Source organism: Mytilus edulis, chromosome 5, assembly GCF_963676685.1.
Source record: "Mytilus edulis chromosome 5, xbMytEdul2.2, whole genome shotgun sequence".
In the NCBI taxonomy this organism is placed as follows: domain Eukaryota; kingdom Metazoa; phylum Mollusca; class Bivalvia; order Mytilida; family Mytilidae; genus Mytilus; species Mytilus edulis.
The window spans coordinates 54,187,992-54,215,036 of record NC_092348.1 but is presented as its reverse complement, the minus strand read 5'-3'; the positions used below and the strand labels follow the sequence as shown (position 1 = coordinate 54,215,036).

At 31.2% G+C, this 27,045-nt stretch overlaps 1 protein-coding gene across 1 annotated transcript; it reads left to right on the top strand.

Moving 5' to 3' along the window:
* The first annotated feature begins 1,815 nt into the window (after window positions 1-1,815).
* LOC139523909 (uncharacterized) lies at window positions 1,816-12,600 on the top strand. Its single transcript, XM_071318303.1, has 6 exons — window positions 1,816-1,946; window positions 2,317-2,727; window positions 3,427-3,548; window positions 3,971-5,643; window positions 6,277-6,501; window positions 12,363-12,600. The coding sequence occupies exons 2-6, from the start codon at window positions 2,317-2,319 to the stop codon at window positions 12,446-12,448; spliced, it is 2,517 nt and encodes an 838-aa protein (XP_071174404.1). The 5' UTR covers window positions 1,816-1,946; the 3' UTR covers window positions 12,449-12,600.
* Window positions 12,601-27,045: the final 14,445 nt, after the last annotated feature.

The window sequence follows — 27,045 nt, the reverse complement described above, 5'->3', positions numbered from 1 at the left end:
ATGGCTTATTATCTTTAAATCGCGAAACATGTATATTTAAGAAACTATATTTTAAGAACTAAGATTTAGTAGACAGCCATCCATCAACAGACCATAACACAATTTAATGTTAATTTTGCATGCAAGTCTTTCCGAAATGCGTAACTATTTTTTCTTAACTATTGTAATTATTATTCAATGCAATTCGACAAAGAAGTCCAATGTGCTGTATGATTTACACATGACGTTTTATTTACACTTTTATTTTGACAAGAACTCTTGAATAATAATGAAGAAAATATTAACAGTGGGCCAGTGACATGAATTGACATATCTATTTTCTATTTTTCTATTACCAAGGTCATTAGATTTATAAAAATAACCTTCATTACCATGATGTAAAAATAATGAATGAATGAGTAGCAGTTTTTGGTTCAGAATTCAATTACAGTTTCATGATATACCCGACAATAAAACTAACTACTAAACCATACGACATACAATACAGAACAATATATAGATAACTGCAGAGTATTCCGGGATAAAAAAAAAGAGGGGCGAAAGATACAAGGGGGACATTCAAACTCGCATATCGAAAAAACTGAAAACGCCATGGCCAAAAAAGAAAAAAAGACAAACAAAAAAATAATAACTTACAAACGACACAACATAGAAAACTAAAGACGAAACAACACGAACCCCACCAAAAAGTACAGGTGATCTCAAACTAGGATCTCAAAATAGAATCTTTGGACTAGTATAATATGTATGTGAAGTAAAATGATACTTTAAATCTGATACAGAACTCGTAAAATGGGCGATTTTATAAAACCGACAGAATTGAAATCTATAGACATGTCAAGACATATTTAAATTGGACTGATAATATTGATATTTGTCCAGTGATGTATATTTTTTTTTAGATTTTTTTTTAAATATCGCATCTAAACATGGAAATGAATATTTGAAAAAAAATCTATGTTCAAGAATAATTTATTCCTAAATACACATTTGTACGCCGAGGGGTTAACGACATATTAATAAAAAAAAACAAAGATTGTATATTTAGATATACAATTCCTTGATTAAACAATTTACACAAACCCATAAAATAATGTCTTATTAATGTTTATGCTACTTACTAAATCTTATATATCTTGGCAAGTCAAGGAATCCTGGCAATTCAAGTTAAGAGTATTTAAAAAAGGTTACAAAATGTTTTTGTATATTCAATTTACAACGCTACACTACGTGTCTCTGGTATTTGCTAAATAGTGAGTTGTAACATAAAGATTAAAACGGAAATAAATTATGAGTAAAATGATCTCGATTATCCCATAAAGTTATAAATATTAAACTTAAAAAAGAGAGAGAGAGAGAGAGAGAGAGAGAGAGAGAGAGAGAGAGAGAGAGAGAGAGAGAGAGAGAGAGAGAGAGAGAGAGAGAGAGAGAGAGAGAAAAGATACCAAAGTGCAATAAAGTAATTAAAAGTCTAATATAAAAAAAAGAACGAATATAACCGAAAAGAAATAGAAGAAAAGTTATGACCAAACGCTACAAAAGAGATAAAGATGAAACCCTACCAGAAATCTGGGAGGGGCGAGAAGAACTCACATACGCTAAAATGTTTTAAATCGCATTGAAACGAACACATTTTTTTGTGTATCAAACAATAGACGGATGTACAACGTGGGTCCATCAATCAAAAGTTTGTAGTTTTCATTGTCAGATTTTGTCACATCTACGTAGATATGTTACAATACGATTGTCATTTTATGTAATTGATATAAGACTTTTCATTGGACCAATGTTATTTCCCTGTACAGGACACATTTAATAAATACTAGCAGTCTGTGAATATTTCCATATGTTAAATTTGTTAATAATAATACAGTTCTGCATTTAAAATATTTAAAGGTTCAAATAATGTGTGCATTATTTTAGAAATTCGGATTAACCAACCAAAGGTATAGTTTTACATTATTTTTATTCATGCTTTATTTGATTAATACAAATAAACTGTGGGTCTAAAGATTTTATTTTGTCTAAGGGCACATATTTGGTAGCTATTTTCCAAACGAAAATTATTGACCATTTAAAGCTATTTTTCAAACGAAAATTATTGACCATGTAGCTATTTTTCAAACGGAAATTATTTTGATTGTGTAGCTATTTTTTAAATGGAATTATTGATAATTTCTTCTTTCTAAGTAAATGAGAACACAAATGAACTAGCAAATAAAATAGAAAAAAAGAATAAAATTAAAAATTGAAAATATAACGCAAGTTATATAAAGCAACAAAATACATCTTATATTTAACCTTTTTCAATTTCAGATGCGATTCTTTATACATGAAATCTGTGTGTGTATATGTATATGGCTGCCATATGCTTTTTCTAAAGTAGAACAAATTGACGTCCCTGTTAAATTAGCACGTTGTTATAACGGTTTCTACAATAAGACTACAGTAGCCAGGAGTGTGGGATACAGTATCCACTTTTCTTGTTATCAAGAATACAGACTTAAAACATCAACGGACAGAAAATACAAAGGAAAACTGCTTGGTCTTAAAAATAACGCTTATCTTAAGGGAAATATGGACGGAGTAGAATCTAACCTTAGAGCAAAGCGACAAGCTGAAGGTCAAGGAAAGCCCCCCAGAAGACAGAGAAAAGAAATAAGAATGATGACTGACGAAGAACGAGAAAAATACTTTAATGCAATTACAACATTGAAATCCACAAATGTAAGTAGTCTGCACATTCTTGACATTGTTAAAGTACTTTGATTTAAGAATTGCAGGATATGACATTTTTCCACACTATCACACAACTTAACTGTCTTAAAATGCCATGTTTTCTTTTTATTTGTATAATACTAGAAATTAATCATGTCAATAAACGCACTTCCATGCGAATTAATGGACTGTTCAAAACAAAGAAAATGCTGGAAAAAATAAAGAATTTTTCATGATTAAGAGTCAATTGTTTGCTTAAGAAAAAGAAAACCAGAGCTCAGCTAACAACACCAGCATCATTTTCTTCGCTAAGATGCGAACACAAAAGTTCAAAGAAAGCTGGACCCTATGTTTAAATAAAAATAAGTATATCATAATCCTTATAGTATAGGAAAATAGGGAAATATTGTATAATTGCCAAATACCTCTTGTTTTACAGTTTAATTCGAATCATTCGTGTTTCCCTCATTTTGTCTTTAAAAGTTGTTTGTTAGAAAATTAGGTTTTATTATTCATATACAGGCATGTATAGCTTGTTGTTCGGTGTGAGCCAAGGCTCCGTGTTGAAGGCCATACATTGACCTATAATGGTTTACTTTTATAAATTGTTATTTGGATGGAGAGTTGTCTCATTGGCACTCACACCACATCTTCCTATATCTATGAATATAATTAAATATATGATCAAACATGATATCATCTTTATAGGAACAAGTCGACAACGAATCAATCAGTCGTTTCGGTTTGTTGGCAGCTTTTCATTCTGGTGAACAGTTGGGGGCTCATGGTGGATGTGGATTTGGCCCGTGGCACAGAGCTTTCTTGATAATGTACGTATGATAATCTTCGCTGAATATTATGATGCACTTAGCTTAGTAAAATTTAATATGAAATTATGTTGATTGATTTACAATACAACTGTTTGAAGTGCATAAAAAAAAAAAAATTGTTCAATTAAAATGCATAGATGGACTCACATGATTTGATGCTTCAGATTACAGTATTCAAATGTAAAGTATTTTGATGTACAAGTATTTGTTCAAGACTTAAAAAAAATCCCGACTACTAAAGACAACCGAACAATCAATGTCAATAAGCTCATATAAAATAACTATATACAGCATGTTAGTCCAACTTTACCAATTGGGTTTTGTTTGCAAAATTAAAGGGCGTAACTACCCTAGTTTTAAAAAAGACAGTTCAAGTGTTTTTTTTAAGTAAAAATAAAATATTTCTCACTGATATTTTTTAGGTATGAACAGGCTATGATGCAAGTTGATCCTACCGTTACGCTTCCTTATTGGGATTCAACTCTCGACTTCTATATGGAAGACGCTACACAGTCTATCTTATGGACTGACAAATTTATGGGAAATGGAGATGGATTAGTTACAACAGGTCCATTCAAAAACTGGGAAACTGCTGTTGGACCTTTAACAAGAAATATTGGAGTTTCTGGAAAACTTTACAGCGAAGAAGACTTTATAAATGTTACGTCAAGGACAAGATATGGAGAAATTTGTGGAGATGAAGCATTACCCGAGCATGACATGGAGTTTTTACACGGACCTCCTCATGTTTGGATTGATGGTCAGATGGGAATTATTGAGACAGCTGCCCATGATCCTATCTTTTTTATGCATCATTCCTTTGTGGATCTTATATGGGAAAAGTTTAGAGACAACCAAAGACGGAATGGAATAGACCCTCAGGTAGATTATCCTGCCGAATTCTTTGGAGATATATTTCATGCACCAGAGGAGGCAATGGGGATCGGAAGTATGACAATGAAAGATGGTTTGGACGACAAATTTACTAGAGACATATATGAGTATGCTCCTCGACCAACTTGTAGTAGAAATAATCAGGATTGTGGCTCTAAATATATAAAGTGTGTTGATGTAGCTGGTGCATTTAGGTGTGTGTCAAAAACACTGGAAGAATATGAAGATGACATGGCAACTGGAGGAGGAAATACTGGTGGAGGAAATACTGGTGGTGGAAACACAGGAGGTGGAAACACTGGTGGTGGAAACACTGGTGGTGGAAACACCGGAGGAGGAAACACAGGAGGCGGCAGCTGTCCAACTCCAAAGCCACATGTACCAAAACCACCAAAAGTAAAGCCTACATTACACAAACCTGTACAAAACAACTTTTGTGTAAATGGTAAAAGTGACACAAGAGAATGGGTTTATTTACCAATTAGAGTAACATATCAACGGCCACCAGATTTCACCAATTATGGATCTTACCCAATTCGCAATGGAAAGCAGGCATCAAAATCAGATATCTATGCTCCATCTGGATATTCAGCTATGAACAAATACATAAGACCAGGTAGACCAGAAAACTATGGAAATTGTAAAAGTTCCACTAGCGGTGCAGGTGAAATGTACATACAATCTGATGGACTTAATTATGATGGGACATATAGGGAGTATGCAGTTATTGATCATCGTTTAGCTATATCCATGTCAGTTGCATATGTTGCGGTGAAGAAACCAGAAATCCACGATCCATCTGATGTCGTAATTTCTGCTTTTGATTCATGTGGGAGAGTATGTCACGCTACGTGTTTAATCCCGGGAACTGATTACTACAGACCGTGTTCTGGTGCATTAAGAATTTCCGATGTTCCACGTTTCCCAAAAATGTATGGTGGAAATTTTGGAAATTCTGTTATGAACGTTTGGAATTACACATCTTCTGCATCATGTCCACAATTCAACATTGATCAAATATACGTCTCTTTCTTCTGTGATTACAGTAACAGGTGGCCTTGGGAACATGCACGTAAACAGAACCTCCCTCCACCACCACCAAAACGTAGACCCTCAGTAGACAATCAACCAAAAGGACCACGTGTAGCAAATAAACAAACTGATGCTAGCTTGTCATTGCCCCAAACACCTCAAAAGCAAAGTAAGTATTATATTGACAAGTAATATCATGGAACAGCTTTGTGTACTCCTTCTGTAATGAAAAGGGATAACAAAAAACACAATTGCATGTTCTTGTACGATGGACACAGCTAAAACGTGCAATAAAACCACAATACACCTGCACAGATTTAAACTACATGTATATATTCTTTGTAAACAAAAGATGTTTTAAAATCTACAAATAAGATTTATCCACTACAACTTATGCTTAATAAACCAAGTTTAAATGTGACCGAAGTTCCTTTAACCAAAGAACATAAAAAAAAATCATTACAGCAATCATCGCACCATTGATAAATAGGATAAAATTATTTTGATAACTAAACTTTCCTTAATGATTGTGTTCGTTGGCTTCGTTTTATGGATAGTTGCTTCGATATGCGACAGTTTGCAGTGACATCTCAGATTTCAAATTTCAAACTATCTGTTTATAAGCATGGCTTCACTAAAAATTGACTCAAAATACTTTTATCTGTTGTTTTTTTTTTTAAATCTTTTAGTTCTGATGGAAGTTATTCCTAAAAAACGTATTAATACATTTATGTTACTGGTTCTTTCTAAAGTTATTTATACTCTAAAATTGCATTTAATGGGTATCTTATTTTTGTTTCAGAATGTGCAATTAGAGGATGCATGATTGAACGTGATGATTGCAGAGCACCTTGTGAAAATTTGGTCAATTATCCATGTGTAAACAAATGTAATACATTTGCAAGATGTTTTTACAAGAAATACTATATACAAACTTGTAGTTATGGACATTATGATATTACAGAAGGAAAATGCCAACGCGGCAAAGGCCACTGCACAGACGAAGAATATAACAGCGGAAGTAGAGGCAGGTTTTCTGGGTAGTTTGGAGAATTAACACACATAGGATATATATATGATCATATAAAGCAATTCTATTACTAATTTGGTATAAAATCCAAGAGAGTCTTTGAGAATAAATAATTTACTTTTTTTCTATCATCTTGTGTCCATTTCAAGAGCAAGAACGCAAAACTAGCCTATTTGATCAATATGAGAAAAAGTCACAAATGTGAACAATATTTTCAGTTACATTCTGCATTGTTCACATGTAAGTCTTACAAGCCCGAGATCTAGCAATGGAACTCATATCTGACAAAGAGGTGGACATTTTGTTTGAATAAAAATGGATTGAGAGATGATTTAAAATTTTAATCTGAATGTTTGTTTGCACAAATAAAAGATGTTTTTATGATCAAATATATTCTACCTTTTAACAAATCCTTATGTGACAAGGCTAACAAGTTGGAACGATTATTGTTTGCATGTGTATTTATTAACTCGTTTTTTATACTATTTGTGACATTGCAAAAAGGGTTATCCAGCTACCTAAAAACATGATTCAATGTAACAAAATATCAAGAGAAATCCTTAATAATTGTCTAATGAGGATAACCCTTTTTGAACATGTTTGTATTAAACGCATGGTTATGATGGTTGTATTAAGAATGAATGTTCGAAACAATGTTGTATGCATTTTACTCGATCCTTAAGACAACAAAAAAATCTATTTTGTGGCATTGCTACACATGTATCACTCGAATTGCGATTCTAAACTTGTGTCAAATGTCAAGCGAGGATCATTTTTAATTCGAATTGTTGTCTGACATCGAGGGAAGATTTGTCTCTATCAAAGAAGGTCCTGTGGTATATCTGTGAATTATCAAAGTTCTAAATGTATCAGATGTTATATGTAAACCACAAAAGACTATACAAGTGAAATGTCTCTTTGGACAATGTGCAATAATATAAATGTAAATACTTATTTATTTTAATGTGTTTTATATAATAAATGTTTTACAAGTTTTGTATTGTTAATTCTCAATAAAATGTATAAACTAGAATTTATAATTTTTAAAAGATACAGAGGTTTGGAAAAGAATATGTTCTTTGAATAGAAAAATTTGAAGTCTAGTTAAAACAAAGTAAATATAGACTTAACATAGTAATTGACGATGGTTTCCAGCAAAAAAGTTTTAACACGTCGCACACTTTAGTGAACACTGCGTATTTGTGACATTGAGACGTATTTTCGAAATGCAAAGGATTTTCAACCCCAGGAAAAATATTACCTAAGCAGTATTTGTCAAAACCTTTCGAAATTTCGGGTCTTCAATGCTTTTCAACTTTGTACCTTATTTTTTTTTATTCTTTTACCTTTTTTCGAGCGTCACTGTTGAGTCTTTTGTAGACGAAACGAACAGACGCGTACACAATTTTAATCCTGGTTTTTATGATGAGTTTATCTCTGGTTTTATAAGAGCCTTTGGATTCACAATCACGGTTTCCAGCCATTTCTTTTTATCATGTTAATAATATTTTTTTCCTGGCAACATTTTTATTTTCAATTATACTCGATGATTAAACCAGAAAAAACACCGCTTTTTGAATTTTGAATTTTAAATTTGTATATTTTGGATTTTATTTTCAACTTATTTTCAAAACATTTCTAGCTCCTTATACAGGCTAAACACGAAAAGATTGCTTCGTATATGTGATCAAATATTTTTATTTAAACATGTTCATTTAACTAGATGTACCTAATATTAATATATTTTGACTTCAGATGAATTTCCAAATTAAGCATTAACAAGAGCTGTCAAAATGACAGTAAACCGGATTCTTTAACATTTATTTGTGTTCTGGCATTTATCAATATTACAAGGACCAAAACTCCTAATAGGTAAAATTTATGATTATCAATATCAAACTTGACTTCCATGTTGTCAACAGTAACAACATATAAACTAGATAGAAAATGACCCTCTAGCAGGACAAACTGTGTGCCCTTAATGCATAAAGTAAGAAAAAATTACTAAGTCCACCTACCTAGGATTTTGAAAATATCTAAAATAAAATTTTAAAAGGTTTGGTTGAACGGTTCATGAGTAAATGCACGGACACAACATTTTTAAACTTTCAAGAACCGTAACTCCTGAACGGTAAAAGTCAAAATCGTCATTATTGAACTTGACCTCCATTTTGTTGTCAGTAACAACATATTAAAATTTTAAAAGGTTTGGTTGAACGCTTCATGAGTAAATGCACGGACAACATTTGGTTGCCGCCCGCCCGCCCGCCCGCCCGCCGTACATCCCCAAATCAATAACCGACATTTTTGACACAAAAATCCGGTTAAAAATGTAATTAATCATAACGTACAATTATCCTGACTTTAGACGTTATTTTTTTTAATTATTTTTCAACTCTTGTATCTTTTAGAAGCAATACATCACATGTAATATCAACAACAGTCAGATGTCTTAAGTGTTCCACTACTTTTTAAATCCGTTATATCCATACGAAGAAGAAAAAATGATTCTCAATATCTATTTCTTATCCGAAATGTGGTTTTTGAAAAATTTTTGTAGCATTTGTTTGATTGATAACTTAAAGAAAATAAATGTTAAAACAAATCTGAATTTCTAACCGGGAAAATAATACATGATAATGAAGTAATTCATAACACATAAAGTAGTATGGGGGTCTTGTACAATAGCAATAGGGCTAGAATTTTAATAAAGTCAGTAAAATTCGATAGAGGAATGCAATTTGATAATAATTATTTTCATTTAAAATAGCAATCTGATGTGAATCCATTTAATAATTTTATCTGTACAAAAGCAGATTTTGCTCTCTCGATTTTCATGTTTTTAGTAACTAAGCGACATAGGGTGGTTTGTTAGAATTGTCTTATTTTATGAAGGAACCGATCGGAATTTTTCTATTACCCCTTTACACCCGAATTTCAAGTTTTGTATTTTAATAATGATTGATGTCTAATTACACACTATAAACATATTTTTCTAATTACACACTATAAACATATTTTATCATTGTCTTTAAAAAATAACCAGTAGCTTTTATGGACCTCAACAGTTAAAATTTCATAACGTCTAAAAAAAAGTTGTTGACAATTTTATAAAAAAATGAGTTTTAATATGAAATAAAAAGCAGCATTTTTGACTAGTGACACAATTTTAATCTCGACCACAAAACCTGCATCTGATTTAACAAAACTGTATACAACTTTGATTAAAGTTGCTGTTTGGCAGAAATATCTTTAAAATGCATTTTTTTCATTGATACATATTGCGTAACGAGTAAAAACAAATCATTCTATCATCCAAAAAATGTTGAGCTAGTATGAGTTTTATTGATAGTAATAGCCTTGTTTTTGTTTCATGTGGGTTTTTAAATATTTTTTTAGCGCGGTCACCTCGGTACTCTTCCAATCTTAAGGTGTAACATTATAATATTACACAAGTAATGAGTACGCATTGGTGGTTGGTGTTACCTATATCTATGACACTTAAGTTCTAAATGTAGAAAAGGTTGTTCATCATTTTAAACTAACAAAGGCTGTAGTCTACTACAAAATGATTTACAGTTTAAATGGTAATTACGATCTGTCTTCAATGTGTTTCTTGCAATATAAGGTAGACATTAGACTGAACATGATTAATACGTATGCTTTTTTATTGTACTGTCTCCTCAAATATATAATAGTGTTATAAATGTCAGAGTTAAAATAGAATGTAAAATGCATATGGTGTATTCAATACCACAAAGCGGGAACCTCTGAATGATAACAAGGAAATAAGCTATTTACTGTCATATCTCTGTATTGACGTCACTAAATGCAATAGGTATTCACCAGGGATAACCGATGTCTCCCGGAGTATTACACAAAGTTCAATAAACTATTGTTTCTGTCACTGTACGAACATCACAACAAGCTACAACATTTAATGAACCTTTACCTTTGATAACACTATTTACCAAAAGTTTTTATTAATTGTTCACCTTGGATCAAATAAACAAAATATATGTTTAATTAGCGAGAATCACAATGTAAAAAGTGTAAATAAACAACAACAACTTAATTCTTTAATGATAAAATACGAAACTGACTGTATATAATTCATTATGAGGCATTTGCACAGTTTTTTTTGACAAAATTCTGTTGAATATCATAAACTAAAAATTGTATTTGACAGTGATAGTAGTTATTATGTCAATAAGTTAAATAAAATCAAACATTTACTTGACAAACCCCATTTGCCATTATTTTGAAAGGTGTAAATCTTTTAATTTTCACTGTCATAACATTTTGTTTTTTAATATTATTTTCAATTTTTGGTTGCAACGATTATCACTATTACTACAAATCTAAGGGAATAAATTAAGCTTAATTCGTCAGTAGCAAAAAAAACCTATCAGAATACTTTGAATTAGATACTCTTCTTACTCATTATCAATATTTTACTGATTTATAAAGATACTACTCAAATCATATTCAACATTTCATTTGGAACAAATGATTTATTTACTGACAATTTATTTCCAATATGTTGTATTTTAATGATTAAAAAAACGTATTTTCTGTGCAGTTTATATTAAATGTAATTTATATGACTTAAGAGAATCAGAGTAAATCATGAATAAAACATCTAAAGTTAGGATCGCACGACATGATTGATAGACATATTATGTGTTTTATTTTGCAATTCACCAATTAAGTCGTAATTTACGTATATTTACTACATGGAATTGACTGCACATGCTTAACTCAAATAGAAATATATTATCTAATTTACCAAGCATTTTGTTTTAATTTTCCGTCTGTAAATCGAATAAACAAAATGCATTTAAAAAAATGAAATGAAAATAAAATAATATATGTCTTTGAGTTTTACGATTTTGATAGTTATATTCCATTATTTATATACTTTATAAAACACGCATTCTAAGGTATGAAAATTTCGATAGAGATACACATTGTCTACAAAGTAGGTGGTGGTTGTGTTGGTGGTGGTGTTGGTAGGTAGTGGTGGTAATGGAGGAATCGGAGGTGTTTGATTGATTTAAACTACAAACTAATAAAGTTGTCTTATTCAATTAACCGCAATGCGGAAAGTATTCGTTATCAAATAAGTAGAGAAATATGATATTCTACCACTTTTCAATGTCACAATATTTTTCACTTTCGATGGTTTTCGCATTGTAAGCTGTCTCAAGCGGATCTTAATCAGCAGGTTGATATATGTTAATCAATATATCTACACAGTTTTAAATGGACCCTTTTTCTATATATAATCTGTTTGAAGATTTTTCGTAAACATTTTCTTTTAATGTTTTGACATATTTTCTCTTATTTAAGGCATACATTATCTTATTCATTCAAAATTACAATAAAATCCTGAAAAAAGATAACCATCCTATATAAACTTCAATGATTGTTATGTTGCATGGATGAGAGCAAGAAAGCATTGAATTAGTGAAAATAAGTCAAAATATAAAAGAAAAAGAATGCAAATGATACTTGAAAAAAAGTTTTAACATTAAAGAATATTTTATTAGAATTAAACAACAAAAAGGTAAACAAAAATATATAAAAGGGAGTTCTACCCTGAGCTGCTGGCCGAATAATCCCAAATATTCAGAAACTTTCATTATAGGTAAACAAGATACGTCTGATACTTAAGTTTAGTATTACTGATATAACTTTTATGTTTTTAATCTTTGGGAAATAACACTTTTCTTTTTTTATAACGACATGTAGTTTTTGACTGCTGTATAAAATGACGAAGTTTTTATGAACAAATATATAATTAAACTTCAAAAAAGGAACAAGTGGATTACAGATTGTTTTCTATTCTATTACAGGTGGTCCAAGACACCAACTTAACCACAACCGTGCAAGACACATACATAGGCCTGTTCAGAGATGGGGAAGACCAGGCTTCGGATAAGAAATAGACTGCTATATGATTCGTTGAAAAAGTCCCAATATATTCCGTCCATGCACTTCATTATTTTTTTTTTCATTTCATAAATGAAAATGATCACCTGGTAAACTTGAATTTGTTAAATATGCCTATATATAAAATTTATATTCCTATAACTTGTTCATATTCTTAAACTAGTGACTTGTGAATGGACATGGACTAGAGGAAAATGAGAAATAAGATGTGACGCAATGGCTGAAATATATTTATTAAGTATCTTTACTAAGTATGAAGATAAAATTGAGAATTTTACATACTTTGACTTTATGATGTTATCGCTCATACACCAATGAATATCAGATTCGGTCAGTTATATCAAATACAATATAAATAAAAGCAACAGTAGTATACCGCTGTTCAAAACTCATAAATCCATGGACAAACTAAAACCGAGGGAAACGCATTAAATATAAGAGGAGAACAACGACATAACACTAAAATGTAACACACATAGACAAAATCCCACGAGAATAACAAATATAACATATATATATAACATCAAAACCAAATACATGAATTTTGGATAGATAAGTACCGTGACACGTCTTATCGCAATGTGAATTTACACTCAAAAATAAGAGAAAACAAACGACACAACGTTATAATGTAATACATACAGAAACGAACTATAATATAACAAGAGCCATATTCCTGACTTGGTACAGGGCATTTTTAAAGGGAAAAAATGGTGGGTTGAACCTGGTTTTGCGGCATGCCAAACCTCGCACTTTTATGGCCATGTGAAATATAACATCAAAATGACAACACAGGACTACAATATAAATAAATTGGAGAACACAATTGACAAAGAATCACACGAACAACAGCCAACAAAAGGCAACATGTTCAAAATTTTAATACGCCAGAAGTGTACTTTGTCCACACAAGACCTACGTGTGACGCCCAGATACAAAAGTTTGTAAGCCGAAACGAGCACAAAGTTGAACAGCATCGAGGACCAAAAGATCAAAGAGGTTGTGCCAAAAACGGCAAGGGTTTTCTGTTAGTTACCTGAAAATCCTTATAATTTAGAATAATTTATACTTTTGCAAACAGTAAATTTTATAAAATGAATATTCAAAAGATGTACATGATAAAACTGAAGTATTAACTAATTACAGGAAACAACTGAAATACATTTACATAACCAGACATCTGAAACACAAAAGTAGACTTAAACCTCTACGCCAAGTGACGTCCTATTTGAAACTGAAAAAAGACGAAAAAATGACGTCATTTGAATTTGTAAAACCGATCATCAAAAAATGAAAAATGACGTCACATAAGAATGAATAAGATAGAATTAGGATTGATTTAAGATTATATATTTGAACTAAATACTGATATAGCATTTAATAACAAAGCACATTTTAATACTTATTAATATCAAACTAAGGTAGCAATTAACTATATTATAAAACTATGTCCGGTTTGTTTTGAATCTAACTTCAAACGTAAAATATCGTACTGATTACGTTGAACGAAATCAAATCTAATAAATGAAGGCGGTGATTAATTTTCTTTACCATAACACATAAGAATGTTTTAAATTATAATCCTGGTACCTTTGATAACTATTAAAACTGATTCTATTGCTGCTAATGAAAATCATCAAAAGTACAGTGACAACCGTATTAACATATAATTATTATAATGGGATTGTAACACTACATCCAAAACCAGATTTTGCTTAAGCTTGATAGAAAACACAAAAATAAATACAAAAGCAAATACTTTTAAAGGTTAGAAGGAAACATTATAAAATAAAATGTCACTTTATTTCATAGTATTTTTAGAATAAACTCGTTGCAATAAGCCAAAAACACATAACGAATGTCTTTATTTCTATTTTCCGCAATTTATATCCCTTTTCCAAAACCAATTTATTCTACAAATAGTTGTATTTTTTTTTCGTGAATGTTATGAAAATTTGTTACAACCACATTCGGCTAATTGAAACTTATCTTAAAGAACATCTTTAATAAGCAAATGATGTTACAAAAATAATTCACATTGTTTTTCAATTCAAAAATATCGATGGAAATATAAAGATAAGAAATATTTGGCTCATGTATTAAATGACTAGTTTAAAGCAACTTTTTGATAGAATTCTATGTATGTTTCTTATGAAGATAATTCCTTTAGATTTATCATAAAAATGTACATATTGGACGATTTCTCAAAACAAACAAATGAGTATACAGTATATGTTGGAAAAAAGGTTAGTGTACATGTTTAAAATGGTAAATCCAGAAAGCGCTTCGGACACTGTTGTAAAGTATTATTTTTATTTTGCAACGTTTATATGACTCGATACTGGCCAATTAAGTTTAGATATGTAGTTGATTAGAAATAATGTTTTACATTGCCTGTCGGTCTCAAATTTACCTGTCTATTAGTCGGGGTTTATGAATTAAGACGTAATAAAAAGGTTCTCCCAGGAAAAAAAGTCCGTTAGCAAATGTCAAAATCCAGAGCTAAAACACATCAAAGGAATTGATAATAACTGTCATATTACTTACTTGGTAATGACTAGTTTAATGCGTTCGTCTTATTGAAACTTATCTCAGAAAAAAATCTTATATAAGCGAATGATGTTATAAAAATAATTCGCTACATCATTTTCAATTCAAAAATATCAATGCCGACAAGCAGACATAAGCCATCACAGTGTCCGATATTATTACCTAAAAGCATCCACGGTCACACTATTCTTCCCTTGTCAGATTATTCAAATTATTTGAACATATATGATTAACATAGCTGTTGTAAGGAAACTGCTTAGATCATCAGAATTTTTTTTTTTAAATTAGAAAGCTAATCCAAATTCTGGTAATTTTTTCGTTAAATTCGAATGGTTGCTTTCAATGCAATTAGTTAAGCTAGTTCTATACAAACACAACATTATGAGTTTCGTGCACGGTAAAAACTTTACTTGAAAACAATGTTAATGTTATCAAGCATTCAAACATTTAGCCTCAGGGAATCCTCGTGTGTAATAAAACAACAACATTTGAATAGTAATCATTTAAAAAAACATATCGCACCTTGTTGACATTAGATAACAAGACATTTTACGTCACAGACATTAAATTACGATATTTCAGTGTGTATGAACAATGCACATTTGTTTGTGACTTCAAAAACAAATAAATTAAAAAGAAATGTGCTAAAAAAGCCTTTTATTATTGTAGTAGAACAAGAACGCTTGTACTCGAGGAATTGTACTAAAAAGTAAACTACCGAACTCCAAGGAAAATTCCAACCAGTCACTTATAAATTGGCTAAATCAAAAGATCAAACACGTCAAACGAATGGAAAACAACTGTCATATTTCTGATTGGGTACAGGGATTTCCTACTGTTGGAAATGATGGATTCAACTTGGCTGTATAATTAGCTTAACCCCTCACTTGTAAAATACCAAAAAAATGCAAAACTGTACGGAAAATTTAAACGGCAAGTCACTAGGTAAATAATCAAATCAAAAGCCCAAACACACCAAACAAATGGAAAACAACTGACTGTCATATTCCTGATTATGGAACAAGTATTTGCTTTTGTAGAAAATTGTGGATTAAAAGATATAAGAAGATATGGTATGAGTGCCAATGAGACAAGTCACAATTTGTAAAAGAAAACCATTATAGGTGAAAGTAAGGTCTTCAAATCGAAGTCTTGGCTCACACCGAACAGCAAGCTATAATGGGCCGCTAAAACGACTAGTGTAATACCATTCAAACGGGAAAACCAACAGTCTAATCTAAATAAAAAATGCGAAATGAGAAACACTTATCAACCACATCATCAAACGACAACTACTGAACAACATTTGCCCTGACTTAGGACAGGTGCAAACAAATGCAGCGGGTTTTAACGTTATAATAGGAACCAACATTCACCCTTATCAGAAACATTAGTGTAACATCAAAATCTAGAAAGACACACTATAAAATATTAATTGAAATGGCTTAACTCAATGAAAAGACATATTAACAACAGTGAACATACACTGAACGAAATAATTTGATCTATGATACAATGTAAATACAAAATCAATTTAATAAGGGTGAATAATTAAAGGCAACAGTATAATACCGGTGTAAGATGTTAACAATCTAAAAAAAAAAAAAACCTTGAACTAAAACCAAAAACATGAGAGTACTCGCAGTTACTGACAGCTAGTTAAAAGCCAAAAACAATTAATAATAAAAAATCATGGTTCAGAGAATAAAACCAACTAAAAAACATCCAAGGGATTTAGTATTTTAACGTCATGGACAGTCAAGGAAGACATGACTTGTGCAATGTCAAAAATTAATGTATCGACAGGCAGTAGGATAATTAGGAGTTAACTTCTTTATAGAAAAAAAATAACGTGGATGTGTCTCTAAAAATCCCGCTTGAAAAGAATATAAATTTAGTTATGTTTTAATTTGTGATGACAAAATCGATATTTGTGCCAATGTACAGCTAGCGAAATATCTCCTATGTATGCAAGTAGAATATAATTTCATTATTTTTACAACAATGTGTGAGCAAAACAAACAGACCTAAAATAGGTTAGCATATCAAAAATTGGGGTACAGCAGTCAACATTGTATTATTTAAAACTATAAAAACAAACAACTATGTCAGCAAAGAAACACAAAATTGCGTTTAGGCACTATACTATATAAGCAAAAATGAAAGACAAGAATGCAAAACAAACCCCACATTGCACAAAGATACAATTGCCACGCAAAAAATGGACTTAACAGTAAAGGTTAAATTATACAAAGACAAAATGTATGCTGACAAATCAAAACTGGTCCTGATTTTGGAATGGCTAACCATTTAAACAGAAGAAACTATTTGTAAACTAGAAAACAATTGCTTATGGATGTATCAATCACGATATCTTGCCAAATATCGTCAGCAATTTTCTGATGACACCATGCAGTCTCATTCCACGCAAAATCAACAAATTGATATAAACCCGAAATTTGAATAAGAAAGATTTCGTTTTCAATAAATAAAGCTTGCAAGATATTTATCAAGTTTCAAAAATTATCTTTCGTGGTAAATTAGTTTTGATACATATCTCTATCAATTATTCACATTTACAATATAAACTTTTTCGACTCAATAAAATTGTGATTTAAAAACAAACATAACTGTTTACGAAGTACACGAAGAATATGTGAAAATAGTGTTGATTTATTAGGTACGCGGAGATATTAAGGTGGTATGGGAGTCTAAAATAAAAATGATAGAATTTGTTCATACTTTGCCAAAACGTTGTATCTATTGATACATGTTGAAAAATATAATAAAAATGATAGGTCACCGCGCATTTTCTCAAGCTACAGGACGGGACAAATGACACATTTTGTATGGATTATACAGGAAAAAACACCATTTTGTGATTAGAAACTAAACAAAATGATAGAATTGTTAAATACTTCTGGAAAAGATAGCTTTCAGACACTGCTTTGAGAATATCAAAAGAAAAGATAGGGTCACCGTACATTTTTTCCGGCTAAAATACAAAATAGGAAAATTCCATACAGAATCCTTCAGAAAATGCACTTTTTTAAAGTTACCTCCCCTTAAAATGCCAATTTAAAAAAAAAAATTAAAACAACCAAAAATAATTAACATTTGCAAAAATATCAATATTTAGAAGTTATATTATTATAAATTGGTACTTTAAAATGAAAATGTACATTAAACATCTGCATTCCTGCATCAAATTTTGCTAACTTGATGGAAAATCTGGACCTTTGATTCTCTGTTTTTTACAATCCAAGATGGAGGAAGACACCCATACCACCTTAATTGTATAATCTTGAATAGTTTTTGTACAAATAGTACACATATGACAGAATCAAATGAAATGTTTTCAAGAATGGTATTTCAACTTATCATGTGAATATAATTTAAAACCTTAGGATGTATCTAGAGTCAACAATACAATAAGTGCAACTGCTCCAAGATGTTTCTCCGAACCCTTTGGGGTGCAGTTATGATTTTTTTAGTGATTAAAATCATAGCACAATGTTGACTGTTGTATAATTGACATTTTTACCTATTATGTCTGTTTATTTGTTCACGCATCGTTGTTAATATAATGGAATTTGATGCAACTGTCTAACAAGTGAGAGGTTTAGCTTTCTATAAAACCAGGTCAAATCCCCATTTTCTACATCTGAAAATGCCTGTACCAAGTCATGGGTATGACAGTTGTTATCCATTAGAATTAGGAGGTTTACAAATAGGCCTATTCAAATTATTTAAGTTTTGATTATACTTTTGTGGTGAGTAACTTCTCCATCACTTACACTCAAAACCAGTTGTATTGTTACATTAGTTAAACGGAATCTATCACAAGTTTGTAGGAAAAATTAGGTAGCAAAAAATCTAATCGTCCTTTTTTGTTGATGACAGTCGCCCATGTATCTCTTCAGAGCTGGAAAGTTAAAGGGCAATTGAGCTATCCTCATCATCCGTCGTCCTTAAACTTTTTACCAAAAAACATCTCCTCGGAAACTACTTGGTCATATTTAAATAAGAGTGACCACACTTTTCATTTGAGGTATCTATTTATAAAAAAAACCCTTTCAAATGATTTCGACAAACAACCATCATGGCTACAAATTGCAAAATTGGGTAAAAACTAGTTTTGTCACCTATCTTAAAACCGCCATTTCTATGAAGAAATCTGACAGAACATAAATGAAAACGTGCTGTGAACTAGATACTGTTCATTTACACCAAAACTCATAGAACTCTAGAAGGACGAATATTACATTTATTCTAAATTTTGCCTATTTGCTTGGTAAACTACAAAAGACAGCGAGAAACATTTTATATGAAAGAGGATAACATCTTGAAAACGATTATAGTTAAAAAGAATCTTTAAACAAATAACATGATTAATAAAATTGAGAATGGAAATTTGGAATGTGTCAAAGAAACAACAACCCGAACAAAGAGCAGATAACAGCCGATGGGTCTTTAATGCATCTAGAAATTCTCGCACCCGGAGCTGGTTCCTAAACAAAAATGTGTACAATTTCAGTGATAATGAACGTCATACTAAACTCCGAAATATATAAAAGAAACTAAATAAAGGCAACAGTAGTATACCGCTGTTCAAAACTCATAAATCCATGGACAAAAAACAAAATCGGGGAAACAAATTAAAACTGAGGGAAACGTATTAAATATAAGAGGAGAACAACGACACAACATTAAAATGTACCACACACAGAAACGGACTAAGCATTAGACAAAATCCTATGAGAATAACAAATATAACAACAAAACTAAATACATGAATTTGGGATAGATAAGTACCGTGACACGTCTTATAGTAATGTGAATTCACACTAAAAAATTAGAGAAAACAAACGACACAACGGAAACACAACGTTAAAATGTAACACACACAGAAACGAACTATAATATAACAATGGACATATTCCTGACTTGGTACAGGACATTTTAAAAGGCAAAAATGGTTGGTTGAACCTGGCATGCCAAACCTCGCACTTTAATGGCAATGTTAAGTATAACATTAAAATGACAACATAATATTACAGGACTACAATACAAATAAATAGGAGAACGTATTATGCAAAGAAACACATGAATAATAGATAACAAAAGGCATCAGGTTTAAAATTCAATACACAAAAAACGCGCCTCGTCCACACAAGACTTACCAGTGACGCCCAGATTAAATTAAAAATCTTACAAGACTCACAAAGGCCAGAGGCTCCTGACTTCGGACAATCGCAAAAATCCAGAGGGGTTGAACATGTTTTTTGAGATCTCAACCATCTCCCTTTACCTCTACCCAATGTAGAAAACAAAAACACAACAATACGCACAGTAAAACTCAGTTCGAAAGAAGTCCGAGTCCGATGTCAGAATAAGTAACAAAAGAAACTAGACAAAATGACAATAATACATAAACAAACAAAGAACTACTAGCAGTAACTGACATTCCAGCTCCTGACATCAATTAACCTGATTGACAAATAATGTTTTCATCATATGAATATCAAGCACAATCCCTCCCGTTAGGGGCTTAGCATTGTACCATAAAAACATGAGAATAATATAACCCGTGTCATAACAACAACTGGTTTAAGAATTAATGTGTTTATTTTCGATGCAAAGACCCTATAAATGAATCAATATTAAAGCAGAAATATGCAATCGTAACTTTATCCCTTCTTAATAAGTATGTTTAAAGGTTTTGTTAGCTTTTGCGGTGAATACCGACATTGTTGTGCTTTGTAAGGAACATTACCATAATTAATTTGATGTGAAATACCTGAACGTATAAGATGTCTGCATGTTGAATTATATTTGCGAATGATGTCCTTGTACCGATGATAAAATTTAGTAAATGTTTTGACTAGTTTGTGATAACAAAAACCCTGGTGTAATAATTTTTCAGTAATACTTAAATTTCTCTCGCTAAAATCTATTACATTGTTATATACACGATCGAAACGTACAAGTTGAGATACACAAACACCATAAGATGGTGACAAGGGAACGTCCCATTCTAAAAATGGGTAATTAACGATAGGAAACGAAAAATCATCTCTTTTATCATAAATTTTGGTATTAAGTTTCCCATTAATGATATAGATATCAAAATCTTGGAAAGGACAGTGTTCATTGTCAGTATTACCATTATTTAAAGTTAGTACAGCAGGATAAATTTCTTTAGTATGCATACTAAACGAAGTCGTTATTTTTGAGAGCCAATATATCATAAAAATATCTAAGTATTGTAAATTTTTGTATCAGATGTTGTTTCGAAAACTAAATCTCAAAATATAAGTGTATTGTTGAAAACTGTGTCTGACTTTTTATAGGAATTATTGCCCTTAAGTCACGATTTTCATAATTTATATGCCTGTTTTTATTTATTATCTCGAACACTGTTGCAAGACAAAATCTATAAATATGACAACTTTGCCAAAATCGTCAGTCGACATTACATATGAGTTATTGACCTTAAAAGACAATCTTAAATAATTTTGTTTTGGCAAAACCAAAAGCTAAAACACATCAAACAAATGGAAAACAACAGTCATAATCTTGATTTGGTACAGGCATTTTATTATGTAGAAAATTGTGAGTAAATGAGTTGGGAAATATATATCCCACAAACAGGTGAAATTAGTATATTGCTTCTAAGGTTTGGGTTACTGCTCCCATGTATAATGATTTTTACTTATCCCAGGAATAGATTACCTAGCCGTATTTGACACAACTTTTTGGAATTTCGGGTCCTTAATGCTCTTCAACTTTGAACTTGTTTGGCTTTTTAACTATTTTGATCTGAGTTTCACTGATGAGTCTTAAGTAGACGAAACGCGCGACGGTGTATTAAATTATAATTCTGGTTACTTTGATAACTATTTACACCACTGGGTCCTAGCCACTGCTGGTAGACGTTTCGTCCCCGAGGGTATCACCAGCCCAGTAGTTAGCACTTCCGTGTTGCCATGAATATCAATTATATGGTCATTTTTTTTATAAATTTCCTGTTTACAAAACTTTAAATTTAACAAAATAATTAAGAATTTTCTTATCCATGAATAGATTACCTAGCCATATTTGGCACAACTTTTTGGAATTTCGGGTCCTCAATGCTCTTTAACTTTGTACTTGTTTGGTTTTTTAACTATTTTGATCTGAGCGTCACTGATGAGTCTTAAGTGTACGAAACGCGCGTCTGACGTATTAAATTATAATCATGGTACCTTTGATAACTATTTACTTATGTTTATTTCTTGGCAAACACTATTGTAAATAGAGAATAATACAGAAAAAATCTAATACTATAACATCAACAAAAAAGAGATCTAGAATTTTTTACTAGTATTCAATTTTTTTACGTAGCCCTCGTTAAAGATGCACACAGATCTAGGTGAGAGACACTAAATCTTTACATTCCCTAGTCATCAAACGTCGCCAGTAGATAATCTGTACAATTGTCATTCAGTAGTGCAAGTTTCATATACCAACTACTCCATTTGATGACATTAAAATAACGCTGAGACAACATTTCTTTTGTAACGGTGAATTAAAACAGTTCCATACTCTTTTTACAGCATTTTCTTCTTTGATAGAATCATCCAAATAATATACAGTAATCGTTTAATTGCCTTTAATTTAATGGTCAGTTTAGATTAAATATCAGCTGTCAGAGAAAATAATACCAATTACAGATAAAAAGAACTTTATATAAATGTAATTAATTGTTTAGTCCGTAACAAACAACTTTATTGATAATATTAAGGAAAATCTACAGAATTAGATGATTGTATGCTATAACAACCTGAGATATGCAAGAAAAAAAATATTCAAAAGGCAAACTACATGAAAAATAGCTATTATATTAGTCATAATTTGGTCTGTTAAAAATTAGAAATAGATAAAGACTTAAATATATTTATTAAATGAACGACAAATCAATTTCCAAATCTCATGTCACGATGAAATCACATCTTTCTTTGGGAAAAATATTTTTCCTGTCTAGATATCATAAGTATTTTGTAACTACATGTAAAAAGGAAAATAACAAAAATATCGAACTCCAAGGAAAATTCAAATCGGAAAGCCCCCTTTTACTCACACTCTTAAGTAGATCTTTATTCGTTCAGTGTTGCACCCTTAAGGGACAAATATAAAATATAGTGATGTTTTAGCATAGAAATGTGTTAGCGAATGGAGTAAACTAATTCTGAAAAATATTGTACGGCATGTATACATTATTTAAAAAGCATCAGTTTGGTATATTTAATGCAAATATTACAGATTTGTACATAGCAACCAAATATAAGAAAACCAGACTCTGTGCGAATATTGAAGTTTTAAAATTTTTTGCGACGTCATGATATTTTTATTCAATCTCACATATATTTGGAACCAAAAGTTGCATATGAAAAGTGTAGATTTTTTCTACTTTGACCTTTACTCCTGATCAGTGTAACATAAATTTTTATTCATTATAATATATATTTGGTACTTTTTATAGTCAAAAAGGTACACATGCCATTCCTAAGAAAAACGCTATTTCAATATTTCCTCAACTCAGCTATAACTTAGTTCATATAGTACTAGGGACAAACTATATTTAAAGTAACTTTATTTATGCCTATTTCATAGTTTTTATTCTATTTGTTCAAAAGAAACCCTATTATTATATGCATTGTGTTTAAATGGAATAGCAGTATTTAGTTCTATTATAATCTTAAATCAATTCTAATTCTATCTTACTTTTGAGATATAGTTTTTCATATGTGACGTCATTTTTGGGCTGTTTCAGAAATTTCATTAATTCAAATGTAACGTAATTTTTGTGCCTTTTCACCATCGTATGTGACGTCATTTTTATGATTTATTTTATTGCGTTGAGGCCTCCTGGACTGAGTCGGGTGTGTCTATTCTGTGTTGGTCTTTGCATTATGTATTTGAGTTTTGTTTTCTGTAATTAGTTAATACTTCAGTTTCATTATGTATATCTTTTATATTCATTTGATAAAATTTACTGTTTGCAATAGCATTAATTGTTCTAAATAATAAGGATGTTCTTATCCCAAGCATAAAACATAGCCGTATTTGACACAACCTTTTTCAAATTTTGATATTCAGTGCTGTACAACTTTGTACTTTTTTTCACTTTCGATCTTTTATATCTGGGCGCCACTGGTGAGTCTTGTATGGACGAGGCACGTTTTTGGCGTATTGAATTTTAAACCTGATGCTTTTTTTTTTTATCTATTAATCATGTGTTTCTTTTTCTAATACGTTCTCCTATTTATTTGTATTGTAGTCCTGTAATATTATGTTGTCATTGCAATGTGATATTTAACATTGCCATTAAAGTGCGAGGTTTGGCATGCCACAAAACCAGGTTCAACCCACCATTTTTTCCTTTAAAAATGTCCTGTACCAAGTCAGGAATATGGCCATTATTATATTATAGTTCGTTTCTGTGTGTGTTTCAATTTAACGTTGCGTCGTTTGTTTTCTCTTTTTTTTTGAGTGTAAATTGACTTTGCGATAAGACGTGTCACGGTACTTGTCTATCCCAAATTGATGTATTTGGTTTTGATGTTATATTTGTTATTCTCGTGGGATTTTGTCTGATGCTTGGTCCGTTTCTTTGTGTGTTACACTGTAGTGTTGTGTCGTTGTTCTCCTCTTATATTTATTATTTTCATATAGATTAGACCGTTGAATTTCCCGTTTGAATGATTTTACACTAGCAATTTTTTGGGGCTCTTTATAGCTTGCTGTTCAGTGTGAGCCAATACTCCGCGTTGAAGACCGTACCTTGACCTATAATGGTTTACTTTTATAAATTGTGACTTGGATCGAGAAATGTCTCATTGACATTTATACCACATCTTCTTATATCTATATAATATCGATCAAGTAAAATTCGAACATTACAAGTAGAAGGAAGTTACCACTTTTTTTTAAAAACATTTTGGTATAAAAACGATAATCAATAGTTTTGATAAGGATTTGTTTGATCGAATACACTGAATGTTATATACTAGTACCCACTCTTGTATGGCTATCCATTTTCTATTATTTGATTTTATGGAACTGTATCTGTCGTCTATGTTTTTTTTTTGTTTTTTTGTTTCTTTCCTATACTTCTTTGCTGAATTATGTTTATACACTGAACCCAATCGGATGATTTCCTTTCATTGCCAACATGTGATTCGTTTCACCTCAATTCAAATCACTTTGTTTTAAATTCAAAATTGAAAACAACACGTTTAATAATTTCTTGCGTCCGAAGCGCTTTTCTGGATTTACCCTCATCAGGAACGCTCAAGTCAAACATCTGAAATCCGAAGATGTCTAAGTACCGAAACCGTTGAAGAGTTATGAAATCAAATTTTCTTGCTTTCAAGAGAATGTGCTTTTCCGACGTCACACAAAAAAAGACGACCATGTTCGGAATCGTTAAATAGAAAGTGCAAATTCGTTTACAGATCATTGAATAATTATGATACAGTGAGCCTAGTTTTCCTTTTAATTCCATTAAAGAAACACATCCCATCATCGTATCGCGGTCAATAAGACAGATAGATTCGACGTTTACGCATCCAGTAAACTTCCAGAGTGATATAAAATTGTTTCGAAAAGCACCTGTAAACTCAACAAATAGTGAATGAGAATCTGAGTGATGTTCATAGAATAAAGAATAATGTGCATAGAAATAAATTTAGGGAAGATAAACATTTGCTTAAAAACAACTTCAAATAGATGGGTTGCTATAATAAATAAAATTGAGAAAAATGGTCAAATATGATTTTTTATTATAGAGAAAATGGTAATCTAAAATAAAAAAAACCAGTACCGCCGACCTTTAATTATAAAAGGAAGAAGACACTCCTGTCTGCTTTCAATAATTCACAAAAATAACAGAGGAGTGAATAACTGATTTTTTGGTAAACTTATATTTCAAGTAGTGAGGACACTATCGAATAATTAAGTAATTGATATGGTCACATCTCTGCGTGCGTGATGCTTAATACATTGTTTTAATTGTCATAAAACAAACCTCATTATTCCTTTACGATTTCAATTACCTTAATTTCCCAGACGACTAGGTATACATCTAGTAAAACATCACATTTCTAAATCAACTAGAACTAGTTAATTCTAACAAAATAAGTAGATAGAAGTTACAATTAAAAATGGTCTGATTGCTATCGAACCTAATTTTCTCATACGTTTAACCGTTCGATATGTCATAAAAGAAGAAACCGAAACACTTTCTTTACGTTTATGACTAGCCTCCTATATACTGTTTACAAAACCTCTGTAAAGATAATGCTTTCGCACATGTACATATTAAGGTGAATTTTGGAGGTTAAAAAAGAAACGCTAAGATACGAATTATTGCCTTTAGAAGTTAGCAAAGACTCCATCCTTTTCATATTCAAAACGTGAATGTCACTATGTATTGTATTCTGCATTTCGAAGTTTGACTTATTTCAAAAGCTAATTAGAATTGTATCTTCGACTTGCAAATATTTAATATATTCCTGTGGTGCCATTCAAAACACGAGTCGAAAAATCGGAGGTGATTAATACTGAAATAATGTAATTGTGTTTGGGTCTTATTTCAATAACATTCTGAACATTAGAGTCTTCTAACAAAGGTTTATTTCAATTAACAAAATAACCAGTTTGCAAGGAATATACAATTGTTTAAGAATAATGGCTTATCAACGCAGGATCGCGTTCATCCTTTAAGCCTCGGTCAAACCTTACCGGATAGAACGAACGGACGCCTAACGGATGAAAATAAAAGTTGTCCGTTGACAAAATTGTTATCCTTTTCCTTTGGAGTCCGTTGATGTACTGACCGAATAAAACGGACGTGTAACGGATGCATAACGGACACACACCGGATATGTAACGTACGAGAAACGGACACGTACCGGACAGAACGGATGTCGAACGTACATCCAACGGACGAGTACCGCATAAAACGGACACATAACGGAAGCGTACCGGATA